The 16,602-nt window shown below is 52.4% G+C and overlaps 6 protein-coding genes across 6 annotated transcripts; 4 read left to right on the top strand and 2 right to left on the bottom strand.

Moving 5' to 3' along the window:
- Window positions 1–963: 963 nt before the first annotated feature.
- B0T23DRAFT_88763 (putative RNA methyltransferase) lies at window positions 964–2,637 on the bottom strand. Its single transcript, XM_062841945.1, has 3 exons — window positions 2,482–2,637; window positions 1,635–2,137; window positions 964–1,570 (listed from the first exon to the last, which is right to left on the bottom strand). Exons 1-3 carry the CDS (start codon window positions 2,509–2,511, stop codon window positions 1,054–1,056), a joined length of 1,050 nt encoding a protein of 349 aa, XP_062695883.1. The 5' UTR covers window positions 2,512–2,637; the 3' UTR covers window positions 964–1,053.
- A 381-nt stretch (window positions 2,638–3,018) lies between these two features.
- On the top strand, window positions 3,019–3,763 carry B0T23DRAFT_311565 (thioredoxin-like protein; the record flags this gene model as incomplete). The annotated part of the gene is made up of 2 exons (XM_062834643.1): window positions 3,019–3,049; window positions 3,126–3,763. The coding sequence occupies 2 exons, from the start codon at window positions 3,019–3,021 to the stop codon at window positions 3,761–3,763; spliced, it is 669 nt and encodes a 222-aa protein (XP_062695882.1).
- A 347-nt stretch (window positions 3,764–4,110) lies between these two features.
- B0T23DRAFT_374692 (Rsm22-domain-containing protein) lies at window positions 4,111–7,201 on the top strand. Its single transcript, XM_062836860.1, has one exon. The coding sequence runs from the start codon at window positions 4,187–4,189 to the stop codon at window positions 6,797–6,799; it is 2,613 nt and encodes an 870-aa protein (XP_062695881.1). The 5' UTR covers window positions 4,111–4,186; the 3' UTR covers window positions 6,800–7,201.
- A 1,825-nt stretch (window positions 7,202–9,026) lies between these two features.
- B0T23DRAFT_88703 (putative rho3 protein) lies at window positions 9,027–10,546 on the top strand. The gene is made up of 5 exons (XM_062841944.1): window positions 9,027–9,216; window positions 9,323–9,373; window positions 9,439–9,488; window positions 9,550–9,639; window positions 9,711–10,546. The coding sequence occupies exons 1-5, from the start codon at window positions 9,164–9,166 to the stop codon at window positions 10,088–10,090; spliced, it is 624 nt and encodes a 207-aa protein (XP_062695880.1). The 5' UTR covers window positions 9,027–9,163; the 3' UTR covers window positions 10,091–10,546.
- A 1,096-nt stretch (window positions 10,547–11,642) lies between these two features.
- B0T23DRAFT_374690 (tetrapyrrole methylase) lies at window positions 11,643–14,126 on the top strand. The gene has a single exon (XM_062836859.1). The coding sequence runs from the start codon at window positions 12,119–12,121 to the stop codon at window positions 13,985–13,987; it is 1,869 nt and encodes a 622-aa protein (XP_062695879.1). The 5' UTR covers window positions 11,643–12,118; the 3' UTR covers window positions 13,988–14,126.
- Window positions 14,127–14,186: 60 nt separating this feature from the next.
- On the bottom strand, window positions 14,187–15,284 carry B0T23DRAFT_402720 (uncharacterized protein; the record flags this gene model as incomplete). The annotated part of the gene is made up of 5 exons (XM_062838703.1): window positions 14,187–14,350; window positions 14,458–14,491; window positions 14,725–14,858; window positions 14,892–14,960; window positions 15,218–15,284. The coding sequence occupies 5 exons, from the start codon at window positions 15,282–15,284 to the stop codon at window positions 14,187–14,189; spliced, it is 468 nt and encodes a 155-aa protein (XP_062695878.1).
- Between the last annotated feature and the right edge of the window lie 1,318 nt (window positions 15,285–16,602).

Raw genomic sequence — 16,602 nt, 5'->3', positions numbered from 1 at the left:
TCCGTAGTTTGCTTTCTGTCGGTTTCGTTAGTGCAACGATTCTCTCTGTACGCTACTAAGTAGCTATGCCGTGCCTGCTAGCAGGGCTGCGCTACCACGATCGGCCTCCTAGGAAGGAACAAGCCAGGCACGCGCCAGTTGGGTGACACTGACGCAGGAATCCAGCAGTGCCCCCTCCTGCCTTGGGCCCCAAGGTCGACAAAACCAATGGCAACAGCGTTGATCGCGAGGGCTGTTTCTTGAAAATATACAACCGTAATAATCAGTCGAAATGGGAAGACAAAGTGCAAGAAGTGCAGTGGTCTGACTTTCCGTTGGGGCACGAAGTGAAGATTGGAAACTCCACCGTCCCGTTCCTTACACTACATTACACTCCGTACCTTGAACTCCACAGCGGGCTCGATTCGCGCTAAAGACGGGATGCAGCCTCCACTTGGCATCGTTTCTGCTTTACGTTCACGCCCTCCCTCCTCGAGGCTGACTGCACATCCACATCGCACACAGTTTCTTTACCCAACCACCTACACTACCTGCAACTTCTGATACGGCAAGTAAAGGTTCGACCACGTACGCGTCAAGTCTACAAAATCGACGGCTGACTAGCGGGAAGGGGGAGTATTGTTATGCCTCAACTGCGTCAAAGATGAAATTCTCCTGCTTCGGGTTTCTGTGTCCTGACTATATATACAACTCTTCAGTTTCACCTAACCAGACGATACGTGTGATATGTGGCCCTGGTTTGCCATCAGTATGGCCAAAGACACACTCCCTGTCTCTTATTTTTGCGGCTCGATATCTCTCGTTAGTTTTCGGTTCTTCATGCATCTTACGGCACGAGTGGCTTGCTCGCGTCCCCTTGCTAAAACTTCGGTAGCTTTCAAGAAGTGTTGATGACCGGTCGCATTACCCATCCCTCTAGCTACCGGCACGCTCTCATCGTGTATGTCGACGATACTGGATCAATATCTGGAAAATATGATCTTTCCTATCAGCTGCAATGGGTATGTCGTTATGAACGCTAAAATCTTGAAAACAAAAGCCTTAGTAGTCCGATCAGCTGTTATCCCACAATCTCCTGAGGCCGGTGAGGGCTATCAACATAGCCTCATCAGTCCTGATACCTCTGCTACCCTGGTTGGGCAAGACGTTAACCCAGTGTTCGAACAGCTCCTTCGTACGGGGACCATGAATGCCAATCTTGCTTAACTCGGGGTCATTCATGGCAGCGTATTCGAGGCCGCGCGGACCGCCGAATGCGACGAGAAGATGGGTAAAGTTGGCCTCCTTGTGCTCGGGAAAAGCTCTGTGCAGGGACTGTCCACGCTCTGATGTACCGATGCTCAAATCGTAACCTTCCTCGTAAGGACTCTGGGTGAACACATCGGAGAGTGTCGCGGCCTTGCGAACCGTGTAACCCCAGAAGTAACCGCCTTCGGTCCTGGGAACCGCGGGATGGACAGGTTCTGGTGATCCGTACTCGCCCACGGGCATCTTCAACGTAACTCGTGTCTTGGGAGGGAGCTCCTCGTCAATGGTGACTGTGTCTTCGAGGCCAATATCGACAACGGTTCTGCAATGGGGTTAGCCAACTGTCGTGTCTGCACCAGGGACACCTCAAACTAGGAGAAGCTTACCCCTTGCCACCCTTGGGTTGAGCCTCCAGTGTCAAGCCTTCGCGATACGGCATCCATTCGCCCTTGTACGGATGATGTGGCATGTCGAGGTTCGGAAGCAAACCCTGGGACCTGAGATTCGGGTGCATGGGAAACAGGAGCTTGCGCATAAAGGGCGGTGTTTCGAGGTAGTTAAGGAGATGCTCGAGGAAGTGCGCGGGGTCCACATCGCCGGTATAGCCTTCGTGATCGGTGCTTGCAGGTCGAGACTCGACCGGGCTGTCGTCGTATATGACAATCTCGTCGACAGAGAAAACCGCGCAGGCTCTCGCAATACGGCCTGCCCATGTTGTCCTTTGCTCACGAGTCACGCAATCGGTGATGACACTAGTAGGTACCGCGACTGAGATGGTCCAATCTCTCGCGGCGGTAGGCTTGAAACGTGCTGGCTTGGCAGATGCTGCGCTAAGGGAAGATGGTTGGCGTCCAGAATTAGGAGTCTCGTCGGCCTCAATGCGCCGCCTCTATGACAAAAGTTAGTTATCATGTAGGTTGGTCGTCGGTCAGGTCACTGGGGGAGAACAGATATAGTAGAAATATGGAAGAAAACAGGTGGAAGATATGAACAGGAATGAGATGCGCATGGGGGGGAAGCCATGGACGATAAAGTAAGCACAAGGCTGAATGGGGGTATGACTTTGTCTTAAGATCACCCAGAATTACAGGCCAATGTCACCAGTGCCAATGCCACTTCCTTGAATTCCATCACCACCGGGCGCTGGGGCATGATATCATTCATGACCGAGATCACAAAGTAACCGATCCTTTGCGCCGAAGCTCTTCGTCAACACAAATTCACAAAGCTTACCTTGTACGAGTGATCTTGCGGGGGTCCCATCTTGAAGTACGTGTCTGAGTGTTCACAGAACAATTGATTGGGGAAACGGGTGGATGGCTGTTCGGCGGATCTCACGTTGCAAGTAAGTACGGACGACAACACACAAGAGTTTTTGGAAGCTGATTCTTGCGGATCGGCGGCAGAATTCCAAAAGTAAAATGGAAATCTTGACCGCCTTCTTATCTGCATCGGTACCATGCTGAGCGGGATTCTAGAACATTGATCATAACCCTAACCCGTGGATTACTGTGAATAACAACCGGGGCATCCAGGTCTGGCTCTCAGTCTCATTGGCCTCCCCTTAGCAACCCCCTTGTGTAACAGCGCTTACTACACTACATCGTCGTCATCCCGGCTCCCGGATACAGACAAAGGCCAGATCACGAGAAGACATTCTATTATCGCTACCGCACCAAACATCATCGCGCGATTGCTTCTATTACTGGAAACCTTCAACTCCCCAGATCTTGAAATGAGCGCAACTGTCAAAGTCGGATCCTCAACGCAATGGCGTCAGATCTTAAGCTCGTCAGCCATCGTAGTCGCGGACTGTAGGTCGCTTCACTCCACCGTACAACAAGTGCCAAATGACAATGTCGCTGACCTTTTTCTAGTCTATGCCGACTGGTGTGGCCCTTGCAAGATGATCGCTCCAGTGTTTGAGTCGCTGTCGGCCAGATACTCCAAACCCAACAAGATCACATTCTGCAAGATTGACGTCGACAGCCAGCAGGAAGTGGCCCAGCAGTATGGCGTGCGCGCCATGCCGACCTTCCTCATTTTGCACAACGGCTCTGTGATCGAAACAATTCAGGGAGCCAACCCACCAGCTCTTACCGCCGCTGTTGATAAGGCTGTCAAGTTGGCCGGCGGTGCCGCGGGTGGTGGTGCTGTGTTCAAGACCGCCGGACACCGACTCGGCGGCAGTGGAGTAGCCGGGTCCCGCCCCGGGACATCAGTGGCCCGTCCTTTCAAGTGGGATTTCAACAGCTTGATCAAGACTATCGTAGCTTTCATTGGACTTTATGTCACCTCTCTCTTTTCGGTAAGAGATCATTACCGCCCCTCTCGAATCTGGACAAGATTTAATAACAAGGCCCTCATTCAGCTTGACCCATACAAGGCGGCAGAGAGCTCCCCGTTCAACAAGAAGAATCGTCCACCGCAAGCACAGTCATATACGGGGAGTGCTGCTAGTAAAAAGCCTGCGCCGCGTGCTACGTTCAAGACGTTGTCGGACCTGGGCAACTAAACCGAGCGGTAGTTTGAATGTGTCGTTAAGCGTACGGTAGCATACTGGAGTTCACGGCGTCGAGGGCGTTTCGGACGGGCGGCACTTGTTTTTTTGGTGTTCTCGCTCACGCATATTTTCGGGCTTCTTTTGCCCCTTTGAAAAATCATACTTCTCATTAATTACGAGAAACGTGGTACTATTCGTTGCCTTTTCTCATGTTCCCACGTAATTGCCACCGTGATAACCCCTCTTCGTGTAGTGTAAATAGGGGGCCGGTGATAGGCCACTGTCACGTGTGAACGTGTGGTCCGTGTATCCACTAAAACTTAGGATAGACAGAGGACCCTTCTCTGCGACGAAGATAATTGCAATTTTTTGTTCTTGTCCTGAAACCTTTGAATATCCACTACCAAACATATCCTTTAGTCCCGGCGATTCAAGATGCTATCGGCGGGCAGATTTAAAAACCGATGCCCTGGCTGTAGGCAGCAAGTCTTGAGCTTTTACGATGCTCTTCTGCAGCAGCGCACCAGCGTAGCTGCCCGGCCACTTTTACGCCCATCCCCCACCAGTCCCGCAGCGCGTCGCGGTTTGGTTCGACATCTATCTTCCACCAGATCAGTTTTCCAAGAAGCGACACAAAACACTGCCGGCGCTACTTCGACAGAACCCGAGTTAAGCCGCGAAGATGCCGATTACGATGCCGAAACGTTCGTACGCCAAGCACGTCAGACTTTCAAGCACACGCTTCCCTATGGCTACTTTACAGAAGAAGAATACAAGATCTATGAGCGACTATACGGCGCACCACTTCGCGAGACAGTACCAGAGGATGTCGGAATACCTCAACTTGGTGGTGTCAATGCTGGGGGGCGAAATGGGCCTCAGCGTACTTTGTTTGTGGAAACCGAGTCTGGACACTTCGAAGAGGTCGAATACACCATCGAGCAGCCTCCTGTGGAAGAAAGCGATGTAGAAGCCGTCGCAGAATTACGCCCCCTTACCGAGGCTCAGATCGATTACCTGAACGTAACGGCCAACAACAAGCGCGAGTTTGCTGCGCTGATGAGACTGCAAAGGGATTTTGAGGCGGCCAGTCTTCGCCCGCTTGAGGAGATTGTGGAGGAAGAGGAGGTTCAACAAAAGGAAGAGGTGGGGCACTATGAAGAGGAAGAGCGTATCGAAGAGGATGAAGAAGAGCGGTTCTTGCCTGAGCAATCTATCAACGACAGAGTTCATTCACATACCGCCATCGGCATCTTTAGGACCAAGCCGAGCACGCTGCTTCTTCCCAAGGCAACCTTTACCGAGCCTATCAAAGATCTTCTTAGTCGCACCAACCCGAGCCATGTCCGCGAACATGCTGAGAAAGTCTTTGGGGGTCCGGGACTTCCACATTCTCCGGCCACGCCGGCAACGAAGAAGAACCTGGGACAAAAGCCTGTGGCAATGCAAGCAGGCCATCATAGGATGAGCGCGATCGAGGCAGACACCTATATCACCACCGTACTCCCTGGTCTGTATGCCACTACCACCAGCATTCTGGTTGAGGTCCGCAAGCGCCTTGGTTCTGATTGGCTTCAGGGACTTCTAACCAACGGTACGGGCCCGCGAGTTCTCGACGTCGGCGCTGGTGGAGCGGGCCTTGCTGCGTGGCAGGAGGTTCTTCAAGCGGAGTGGGAGCTTCTTCGCGAGCAAGGCAAGGTTCTAGGTCGCGAACCCGTTGGGAAGAAGACTGTCGTCGTGGGTTCCGAAAGCCTGCGTCAACGTGTGTCCCGGTTTCTTCACAACACGACATTCCTTCCCCGACTACCCGATTATTTGCATTCGGCCGAGGGAGCTGAGCGCATGCTCGAGTCTGGAGGAGGACCCGGGCAGAAAAAGGTTTTCGATGTCATCATCGCTTCTCATCAATTAATGCCACTCGACAAGTCCTATAAACGCAAGGATTTCATCGACAACCTCTGGACCATGCTTAATCCCGAGGGTGGTGTTCTCATTGTTCTGGAAAAGGGTCATCCCCGGGGCTTCGAGGCTGTGGCTGATGTCCGCGACCGGATGCTTAGCGAGTTCATCATCCCGCCCGTTTCTGCGGAGACAGGCGAGGATATGACAGCGGTTCCTGAATCGGGACGCATCCGCGAACCCGGCCACATCATCGCCCCTTGCACGAACCATACCAAGTGCCCCATGTACCTGACCCCCGGAGAGAGCGCAGGCCGCAAGGATTTCTGCCATTTCAGTCAACGATTCATCCGCCCTTCTTTCCTTCAGAGAGTTCTTGGTGCCTCGCATCGTAACCACGAGGACATCGAGTTTAGCTACATCGCCATTCGCAGAGGCGCCCACCCAGATGGGGTAAGATCCTCGTCCACTGGATCTAACTTGACCGATTCTACATCATCGTTCTTCCAAGGTCCAGAAGCTGTGGACCGTGCCTTCAAGGGCTACGAAGATGTTGAAGCCGGCACTCCCCACGCTCTTTCTCTTCCGCGCAACGTCATGCCACCTCTCAAGAGCAAGGGGCACGTCACGCTCGACCTCTGCACCCCAGCTGGCACCATTGAGCGCTGGGTGGTTCCCAAGTCCTTTTCCAAGCAGGCGTACCATGACGCCCGCAAAGCCAAGTGGGGTGACCTGTGGGCCTTGGGAGCGAAGACTCGCACCCGCCGTGAAATCCGTCTAGGCAAGGCCGGCAAGAATGCCGAGAACCTCGCTACGGGTCTCAAGAACGCGGGCGACGGCGGCGTTCGCTCCCGTGAACTTGCTGGCCTCGGCAGCAAGAAGAAGCCTAGAGTGGTCGAGGTTACGGTCGATCCCAACACGAACAGAATCCTGGCTGCCAGTGAGAAGTATCCTAACGGCAGAGCGCCGGTCGAGAGGCGGACGAAGAACGGCAAGAAGGTTAAGATGAACGACCTCATGGACGAGCTTCAGGATGATCCTCGTCATGGGAAGTATGTCGATCCTGATGATATTGAGGATGAGGAGTTCAGGCGGGCGCCACTCCCGGAAGGATTTTTGGAGAAGGGATTGTTCGGTGACAAGAAGTAAAAAGGAAGTGAGCAAAGCCGCAGTGTGTAAGATATATGGACGCGAGATATGGAAAATAGGTGTCCTTACGATACCCTCTGGAATACAAAGGTGAATGTTCTCTGCAATAGGTCAGTGGATTTTCTTGGATTAGTTTTGCTCAACTCGAAGAAGCTACGACTTCAATCTTTGTCGCCGTGGCTTCTACGTAATGGTAAGGGGTACGCGAATCTCTCAGCCCAACCACTTGTGCCCTACGCTGCGTGGTTGGGGAACGTGACCTTGAGGCAGATCGTCGCACTTCTTGTTCAAGTGAGATTTCTGGTATAGTGCAGACATCAATCAAGCCGTCAAATGTTGTTTGACATTCTGCGTCTCTTATTCCCGGGTTGCCAAATCCGGGGTTATCGTCGAGGCTGTTGCTGTGCGTGGGGCATTGACCCAACAGCCGTGGTTAAGTATTTCCCTACGAATGCGAATGGTGACTTGATGGGCTGAACTCTAAAAGCTACCCACCTAGTCATGTACCACATGCAGTCATTGTGGCAAGACTTCTTCTATATCCAGTTCGCCAAAACAAGCAAACCGAAACCCCAGTCGTCAGGCTGTCTCGCAGAGTTGGCATAAGAGGCTTGGCCGACTTGTCGGGTCTTATCACGTCTCCAAATTGGTGCCGTCCCGTCTGCCCTTTGTTCAATAAAACAACGACCAAGCTAGTGTGAGGATGGACAACTCAACCCACTCGCCCTTGCTGCACAAGGTAGGTACCTAGGTGACCCCTTCATTCCATCCACGAGCCAATTGGCTTTAGAGGGCACATGAGACCAGATGTTCCGGGCTGTGGCAAGATGACGCACTCCTGCCTGGATTTCATATGCGCAAATGCTGCGCGTAGCCAGGAAATACACTACACGACATTGTTCGCCCGATCTGCAAGGCTGGTGTGGGTAACAACGTTGTGCTGCAAGTGAGGGCGAGTTGAGTTGAGGAAGAGGGATTGTCGATGTTTGATCAAGCCTGGTTGATCATCGTGTTTGTGCAACAGCATATTACGAAGTAGCACTGCAAACTAAAAAGGTTTCGGGTCGTGTCAGGGCGAGGTATCTAAACACAAGCGCTGGAGTATATACGTAGTCTCTGTGCCGCGATCATTCAGTCAACTAGTCTAGCCAGTGAGAATGAATTATCTAAAACTCTAAAAGGTAAGGAAGTCAAAATCAGAGAGATGGATAGATGAATTGGATTGCAAGGGACGGTTTCGACCGAAGTTCGAGATTGATCCCTGAATATCAAATAGCCTGCCAGTGTTAAGCGAATATTTGGCCCCACAGTCTTCTTCTCCTTCCCGAACGGCATGGCAACTTGGCTCCGTGCTAGGTGGAAGGTTGGGGTGGGCCAGCCTGGCCAGTTTGTCGCACAACGAGTGGCTGGAGCGCACCTGTTCGCTGCTGACGATTTGTGCTGGGCGCACAGCACAACCCCCGCTTACAGGCCCGGTTGTCTGCAGGCATGCCGCACCGGGCAGTGTGGCTGCCTGTGTGTCAAACCGACCCGTTCCAGTTGTTATGGGCTCAGCTTCAGCTCCCACTGGAACTGCAACTGCAGCGGCCGCTAGAAGGGGCCAGCGGACGCCCCTGCACCGTGCGGAGGAATAGGTCGACCGACGAGTCCTGCCTCGCTCCATTCCAATTTCGCTGACCTCATCTCCGACTTCAATTTCGTCCACAAGTTGCCTCCTTCACTTTATACGTTGTCGACCAAACTCCCTTCGCTTTTCCACTGCACTTCCTGATCCCTTTTTGCCCTTCTCTTTCCCCTTCTTTCCGTTCCCGTCCTGTTCTCTTCCCCCGCCCGCTGCCTCACTCCCGGCGACTCACACTCTCTTGCGGCGGCATACGCACAACGACACAGTTTCAAGTTTTCCAACTACTTTCCCTCGATTACGACCTGCCCAGCGTTCCCCGTTGCTGTACCCCAGAAACCCCGTATCGGCCTTCCTCTACCTTTCTGGTTTGGCTCCTTTTCGACCGACACCACTGCAACCCCCATCGAGCCTCTGCTCCGTCGCCGCCGCCGCCGCCGCCGCCGCCCCCCTCTTTCCACTTCGTCATTGTCAATCGGGTTGCGACTTCCAGCGAGATATAGTTAAACGTCTGCGGCTCGTCGGTTTATTGCCTTCCCGTCGCCTGCCATCCTTATTCTCATATTCGATCCCGGTAATCCTTTTCTTTGAAGAAAGCCAATTGGGGACATTCATTATCGAGCTCCAGACGCAACTAAAGGGGGCCCACCAATCCACTCCGTCGCCCTTCTTCGAGACTCGGAAACGGCATTACTGTAACAGCACAACTTCTCATTTCTTTTCTTCTTCACAAACCAGTCAAAATGCCTTGCGGACTCGGAGGTTCGAAAACAGTGCAGCGCAAGCTCGTCTTGCTGTGAGTTAACACACCCCAACCTCGTCCCGTATCGGATTGATTGGGGCGACATCTCAATGCGTAGATCGCTATGAGGTCAATTGCTGACCGGAACTCTTGGCAACAGCGGCGATGGTGCTTGCGGAAAAACCTCACTGCTCAACGTTTTCACAAGAGGGTATGTTTGCGATTGAACCGCCATTGCCTTGCAATCTAAGGATATGCGCTCAACCTCCCGTCCAGCTATTTCCCCACTGTATACGAGCCGACAGTCTTCGAGAACTATGTGCACGGTACGTTTACAGAGAGAAATTGACGGAAGCGTCCTGCAATGCGATACTAATGTTGACTCAGACATCTTCGTCGACAATGTCCATATTGAACTGTCATTGTGGGATACCGCCGGTCAGGAAGAATTTGACAGGCTACGAAGTCTATCATACGGTAGGTTCTTCGCATTCTCCGGTAGCCGCTAACCATGTTACGTGCGTGACGTCTGACTTGCGGTGTACTAGATGACACCGACTTAATTATGCTTTGCTACTCTGTCGACAGCAAGGACTCACTCGAAAACGTCGAAAGCAAATGGCAAGGCGAGATTGCTGAAAACTGCCCGGGCGTCAAGATTGTCTTGGTCGCGTTGAAGTGCGACCTGCGCGAGGCAACCGAGGACGAAGAGGATGGCGGAGCCAACGAGGACGGTGCTCAGCGTGAGAAGAAGCCAATGATCAGCTACGACCAGGGCCTGGAAGTGGCTCGCCGGATCAAGGCTCTCCGATATCTCGAATGCTCCGCCATGCGAAACCGGGGAGTCAATGAAGCCTTTACCGAGGCGGCGCGTGTCGCTTTGTCAGTGAAGAAGGACCGGGAGGAGTCGAAATGCGTGGTCATGTAAGACGGCTGACCGAACAACCCGGATTATGGCCCCAGCATAGGCCGTCCTCTCGAGCCTTGCCTCGATGCTAGGCAACAATGCGTTTTATACGTAAGATCGACGCAGATCAGGGCACCGCTAGCAAACACGGGCAACCACATCTATTTCCCCGACCAGCTCATTTACGCTATCGCTCAAGAAGGACGCCTTTACGACGCCGATACCGGACGTTTTTGTCTACGATGCACACGATTTCGCAACCAGCAGTGGTTCCCTTACCAACTTTTTTGTTTTCCGCCACCGGTTTTCGCTCTTGTCTTACTGCATCTTCTGGCCTCCTCTCTTCGAGTTATCAATATCCTGTCTCGGCGTGTTGTCGGGGGGTTGACTGGTGGAAAATTGGAGTTTACAACAGCAAAGTTTTTTTTTCCTATTTTTCATTTCTGCATTGTACATAATTTGGTCGTTTTTCTGGAATCTGCATATACGGACGGGCTAGTGGGGAAAGACTCTGAAGACATGTTGAGATGGACGGGGAACTCTTTCAACACACGACATGGAGGGTTGAAGTGGCATAGGGTTGCGCTGGAGGAAATTTGTTTGACAGCGGAAAATATAGCTGTGTTCAACCGCTGATCTTGAGCTGCTTAAACAGTCGCTGAGAGCTTGGGTTTTCGTGGTCGTGTTGATTTGATGTTAAGAGGTCTTTGCAACAACCGTCTTGAGCAGTATTACTAGGATGGGGTGTTGATGTTCAGTGGTCAGAGCAACAGTCTACGATATGTGCCAAATCCATGTATCGTGGTCTGCCAGCTTGGAACAAACGCTCGTGTGTATATGTACCCTTGGCTTGATATTTTTGTCGCGGAAGTCGAGCTCTCAATCGAGTTTTAGCTGCAACTGAGCATCTCCGAACTCCCCATTGCTAAAGGCTATAATACCAAGTTCCATGAGGTAGATAGCGTGTCGGGTATTTGCCAGTCTTGACTCGAGCATCTCCGGTCATGGCCCGCGGACATACCTCTATGGCGGAATCTTATCAGTCTTATCGTTTGACAGTTCCAAGCGGCGATTAAGCATCGAGGCATGTTGAGGTGCGAGATTGCAGTGCGTACAGTACTTGGCATGGAGTTCATTACCAACTGAATCGAACTGAAGGATGAATATGCACTGTATCTTTGTTTGGGGGAGCCGGTTAAAATACATGCCTGTCCTATACGGACTTGTAACCAAGTAAACAAGACTTGTATGAACCATCAAATGGCATTGGTTTAATCGTGAGCAATCTATACCTACCTTTGTATACTCTGTTGTTCGACAGCATAAACCGAAATTTCTGTTACCACCCAAGGCACTGATCAAGCATCGACCGACAGCCGACTCTTGCGGTTCATCCATTGCCGCGACTGCGGCCAAAGCGGGTCCCTCCCAAATGGCGTCAGCGGGCACTAAAAAGATTCGGTCGATTCTGCAACCAAAAGAGAGCGATCACAGAAAATTCCTGCCCTCTGAGTGGCCAAATTCGTTCTCATTGGCGAAGATTACCCCTGTTCCTTTGTAGACTTACATTCCAATTTTCAGCGGAGTTGCTGGAACGTCTGCAGCCGCCAGACGCCCCATCGTGGGGAAAGTGTGACTTTTGGAAACGACACGACATGACTACGACCGACCGGCCGGAGTCCGGAGGTAAGTTTAGTAAGTAGGAGGAAGAGTATATAAAGTCAAAGAGCCCCGTAACCTATAAACTTCTTAGCTCCCTCGATCAGAAACCCGAGTATGTATAATCTATCTGTTATTTTGGGGAATACCTACCCGTGAACAACCCATTCCATCTCTTTGATACCCCACGATTCTTCATTTACCTTGCCTTTGACAATCACCTTTCCTCGAGTATAACTTCGACATCAAGCAATCAAGCAATCAAGCTCGTTTTACACACAAAGTATACGGAACTTGGTCGGTCCCGAGTGCTTCTTCCAGAAGAGGGTTCTTTTCAGAGAAACCCCCACGTCCAAGCCTCAATACGCCATCCAAGCAGAGGTGGCAAAGATGGCATCCCCAAATTTACCTACGGCTCCTTCAGCCTACCATACTACCCTTCTTACGGCACAAGACTGTCGGGAACATGTTCACCTCATCATCGGCTCCAATCCGCTGGCGGCATCCCGAGTCTCCCAGTCACTTACCGTGGGCGCAAAACCCATCTTGATCGCTCCGGTAGAGTCGGATATGACACCAACAGCAGCGGACTCACAACAGAATGAAAAGCGGGAGCTACATCACAACCTGGCCAACTACATCTCTTCTGGAGCTCTAACGCACCTGGATCGGCCTTTTGCAGACGAGGACCTCACTACGCTCGGTCGGTCCGAGGTGGACAATGTCGTGGACGCCGTTTTTGTGACACAACACGACCAATTGCTGGCCGAGCGGGTATCAGCCCTGTGCAAGCGCAAGCGCATTCCTGTCAACGTGCTTGACAACCCGGCGCTGTGTTCTTTCAGCCTCCTTAGCGTACACGTCGACGGCCCGCTGCAGATTGGCGTGACAACCAATGGCCGTGGCTGCAAGCTGGCCAGTAGGATCAGGAGGGAGGTGGCTTCTGCGCTACCCAAGGGATTAGGAGCCGCGTGTGCTCGACTTGGAGACGTGAGGAGGAGGATCATCACCGAGGACGCAGAGGCCAGGACTGCTGCAGAGAGCGCCATCGCTGCCGCGGTAAACGAAGGCGTCGACGACTCCATCGACCAGTCGGCAACGTTTAACAAACTTGTCACCGAGCTAGACGTGCAGGCCGAGGCGGCGAAGTCGCGCCGCATGCGGTGGTTGGCACAGGTGTGCGAGTATTGGCCCCTGAAGAAGCTGGTGGAGATCACCGACGATGACGTGGAGCGCATCCTCCAGGCATATCCCGGATTCAGCAGCGACAACTCCTCGGCATCACCACCACCTGTTCTCCCGGGCGCTGTCAGTGAGGGTGGCAACAGCAGCATCACCACCACCACCAGCAGCAACAATGGCCGTTTTGGACGCATCTTCCTCGCCGGCAGCGGTCCGGGCCACCCGGATCTTCTCACGCGGGCTACATACAAGGCCATCCAATCAGCTGACCTGATTCTCGCCGACAAGCTGGTTCCCTCCGGTGTTTTGGATATGATCCCGCGCCGGACACCCGTTTCAATCGCCCGTAAATTCCCCGGCAACGCCGATCGCGCGCAGGAAGAGCTGCTCGAGCAGGCTTTGGAAGGTGTTCGTGCGGGCAAGACGGTGTTGCGGCTCAAGCAGGGCGATCCCTTCATTTACGGGCGCGGTGGCGAGGAGGTGGCCTTCTTCCGGGAGCATGGGCTCGGCGATCGTGTCGTGGTGTTGCCGGGCATCACAAGCAGCTTGAGCGCGCCGCTGTTTGCGGGTATTCCTGCCACCCAGCGTGATGTGTCAGACCAGGTGCTTATCTGCACTGGAACGGGAAAGAAGGGCAAGCCGCCCGTGCCGCCCGAGTACGTCGGCAGTCGTACGGTCGTGTTCTTGATGGCTCTGCATCGTATTGGAGGACTGGTCAAGGAGTTGACAACGCGTCTCGGGGAGGCCGATGGGGTCGCGGAGGTTCAGGAGGGTGAGAAGCAACGGGCACTGTGGCCACTTGACACACCGTGTGCGGTGATCGAAAGAGCCACTTGCCCAGATCAGCGAGTTATCCGGACAACGCTCCGCTACGTTGAGCAGGCTATCGAACAGGAGGGTAGTCGCCCACCGGGGCTTTTGGTTGTTGGCCGTGCCTGCGAGGCTCTGTACACGCCAAAGCAGGAGGGACAACCTTGGGTGGTGGAGGATGGCCAGTTTAAAGATCTTGATTTCGAGGATTCTCTGGGTCTCTCGCTTGACGCCACTTTGGGTGTTGCGCACACTGGAGCAGCATGATAAGTTTACATTATCTGAAGGCGCTCACTTGTTCAATTCTTGTCACTTAGCTTACTGAGATATCCCTTTTCTGGTTCCCGCTATTTTTTCTTGCCATTCAGCCGCCAATTTACAGTGCGTGACCGAGGCAGCCACGCCTTCAGTTCCTGCAAGATGTAAATTTTACTCAGTCTCCCAGTCTGCAATGTCTTTACTCACATTACAGCATCGAGGGCGGGCAATCACAGCGCACAGTCAATCCCTCGTTCTTTCCTCCACAGTTCAGCTGGCTGTCGATCTTTGCATCGAAACCTTGGATGTCGCGTGGGATGTTTGCAGTTGGTGGCCAGACCAGCTGTTGTGGGTGTGCTCGAGGTGACTTTGCTCAGCTGAATTTGGATCGTGGCGCATGAGGTGATGCGACAACTTAACTGACGGGAACATTACCAAACAATATTGCACTGTGCCTTCCACCTCAGTCCAGACGGTACCAGCTGAGGTGGTTGCATCGTGCGAGTTCCTTCCCTCTTTCCGTTTTAGAGGTGCAACAGGGTGTGCTACCGTAGAAGTGTGTGGTAATAGGACTGGATTGGAGATCTCTGTTCTTGTATAAAGGAGGCCTTATACACCCAGCACGCGCAACCGCATTCGACATCAAGATCAGATCATACAGTACTTCGGTGTCTTCCATCTTCTGTTCCAACACGTCCAAGTGCCACTTGCTAGATAAGGCTGATTCCGAGAAAACAAAAGCACACCTTTGGCCTCGCCACACAGCTGCCAACCTTCTTCTCAATCGAACTCGGTCCATGCCCGATAACGGGGTCACCGATGACCCTCAAAACACACATATGTCTCCTCACCTTCCTACTGGCAAAAAGAGCTGGGGAGGCTCTGTTGTCGCCGCCTCGGTATTACATTTGACCACTCGCGGATTCTTCTCCATCGTCCGGTAATGCTATTTTGAGCATAAACCCTGGCTTGAACAATGGGACTGTTTGCCTTGCCGCGCGGTGAGCCCATCGGTGGGTCAGTTGCCTTGTGGATTGCTGAATCAACGCCTCTCATCCATCCATGGCTCATGTGGCAAACGTCTCTACGTCAACCATCACCATATATCCAGCAGGGCGTTCTAAGGACAAGCATACTGACCAGTTCCAGGATGCTGAGTTCTAGTGTTTCTTGGCCTGTTCAAATCGACAGGTCACACCGACAAGAGATATCCTTCGTCTGCTTGCCACGTTAACATACTCATCGCCATTTCCGCCTCTTCAACCAAGGACTGTACGAGCTTTGTTCCTGTCTTTTTGTAATCCATTATTTCTGCACGCCGTTTCGAGGATTGCAATATTGCAGCATGCGACTCGGCGTCCGCCGACGGGGAGGCTGAGTTAGTTATCCGGCCAAAATCTTCAGATCGCCCTGCGTTCACCTCAAGTACTCATTGGTATCTCTTACTAGGCGATGCCAACAAGTCCAATAGTTCGATGCTGTGTAATTTGGACAAAAGAGACACTGTCGTTTCGGAAAGTGATTATGAATCGTGAACGTATAGCCTTCGAGTGCTGGCTAGTACCCCTTGAACCCTCACAACTTCCAATCGTCACGCCTCTCAACTCCCATAAGCTGGCATGGGTTCGGATGTAGTGATAAGACTCGGGCTGTATTGTTGATCCATCAAGACTCAACAAACAAGTTTGAATTGTGAGCGTCAGCACGAAAAAAAATGTTTTCAGGCACTTGTGGGGTTTCACGAGTCAAGAGGTCAATGAGCGAACTGAAACTTTAAGGAAGACTACGACTGTCACCTCTGATACTCGAATATGCTGTTAGGACATGCCATAAGATTGCTGTCGCATCACCCCTCTCCGTCACAGCTCTGTACATCCTGTCAAGTTGTCCCGATGGTGTCGTTCCTGCAGCCACCCAAGCGCCTTTCAGCCCGCCGTTCACTGGCAAGCCCAACAACAGATTTCGGGTGAAATCTAGGAGGTATTTCAGGCTTAACTTCAGTTGCCTCTCAGCAACCCCGCAATGTCACCAATCCTGAGATCATTGACGTGTTTCTGGGCTCGCTCTGAATCAGGCAACCCTTTCGAGTTTCAGAAAAGCGGTGAACAAACGTTGACATCAACATTACTCCCGAAATACGCCTGGTTATCGAAATGACTGCAATAGTCCGGTTATCCATCGTTGGACAAGCTAGCAAACTCGAGTGCTTCGGCATATCACCATCACAACGAGGTGAGATGCCCAGAGTTCCTCTTACATAGCATTTGTGGGATCAGGGAGCCAGTTTCACAAAGAGGCTCATCAACCCTGGCTTATTTCCATCTGTATTCATGCGGTAAACTCTGAAGGGACACTCGCATACGACGTATCATATCACCTTGTAGACAGCTTACAGTGAAGAGGCTAAGTTCAGCTATACTTCAGTACAGAGGTACGACTGTTTCTGCGTTGATAAATGTTTGTTTTTATCAACAACAGTTGAAATCTATGAGGCCGGCTACCCTAAGCTTTGAGCGATTCTGACTAGCGGTGATCTCAACGGGGATAATCGTGAGGAGTCCCGTACAATAACCACTCGCTGGAGGAGAGAGCTGCACAGCCACGCTTGCTTTCAATGATTTGGC

The sequence above is a fragment of the Neurospora hispaniola genome (genome assembly GCF_033458365.1).
Source record: "Neurospora hispaniola strain FGSC 10403 chromosome Unknown B0T23scaffold_2, whole genome shotgun sequence".
NCBI classification, from domain to species: Eukaryota; Fungi; Ascomycota; class Sordariomycetes; order Sordariales; family Sordariaceae; genus Neurospora; species Neurospora hispaniola.
The sequence above is the reverse complement of the archived record's forward strand: the minus strand, read 5'-3'. Positions and strand labels throughout refer to the sequence as shown.

Bases quoted from the DNA above. Each gene is read 5' to 3' on its own strand.
- B0T23DRAFT_88763 (XM_062841945.1), bottom strand. From the start codon at position 2,511: ATGGGACCCCCGCAAGATCACTCGTACAAG. The intron at 2,138-2,481 runs GTAAGCTTTGTG...CTTTTGTCATAG, and splicing joins CGCAAGATCACTCGTACAAG to AGGCGGCGCATTGAGGCCGA. The intron at 1,571-1,634 runs GTAAGCTTCTCC...ACCCCATTGCAG, and splicing joins CAACCCAAGGGTGGCAAGGG to AACCGTTGTCGATATTGGCC.
- B0T23DRAFT_374692 (XM_062836860.1), top strand. From the start codon at position 4,187: ATGCTATCGGCGGGCAGATTTAAAAACCGATGCCCTGGCTGTAGGCAG.
- B0T23DRAFT_88703 (XM_062841944.1), top strand. From the start codon at position 9,164: ATGCCTTGCGGACTCGGAGGTTCGAAAACAGTGCAGCGCAAGCTCGTC. The intron at 9,374-9,438 runs GTATGTTTGCGA...CCTCCCGTCCAG, and splicing joins CTCAACGTTTTCACAAGAGG to CTATTTCCCCACTGTATACG. The intron at 9,489-9,549 runs GTACGTTTACAG...ATGTTGACTCAG, and splicing joins CTTCGAGAACTATGTGCACG to ACATCTTCGTCGACAATGTC.
- B0T23DRAFT_374690 (XM_062836859.1), top strand. From the start codon at position 12,119: ATGGCATCCCCAAATTTACCTACGGCTCCTTCAGCCTACCATACTACC.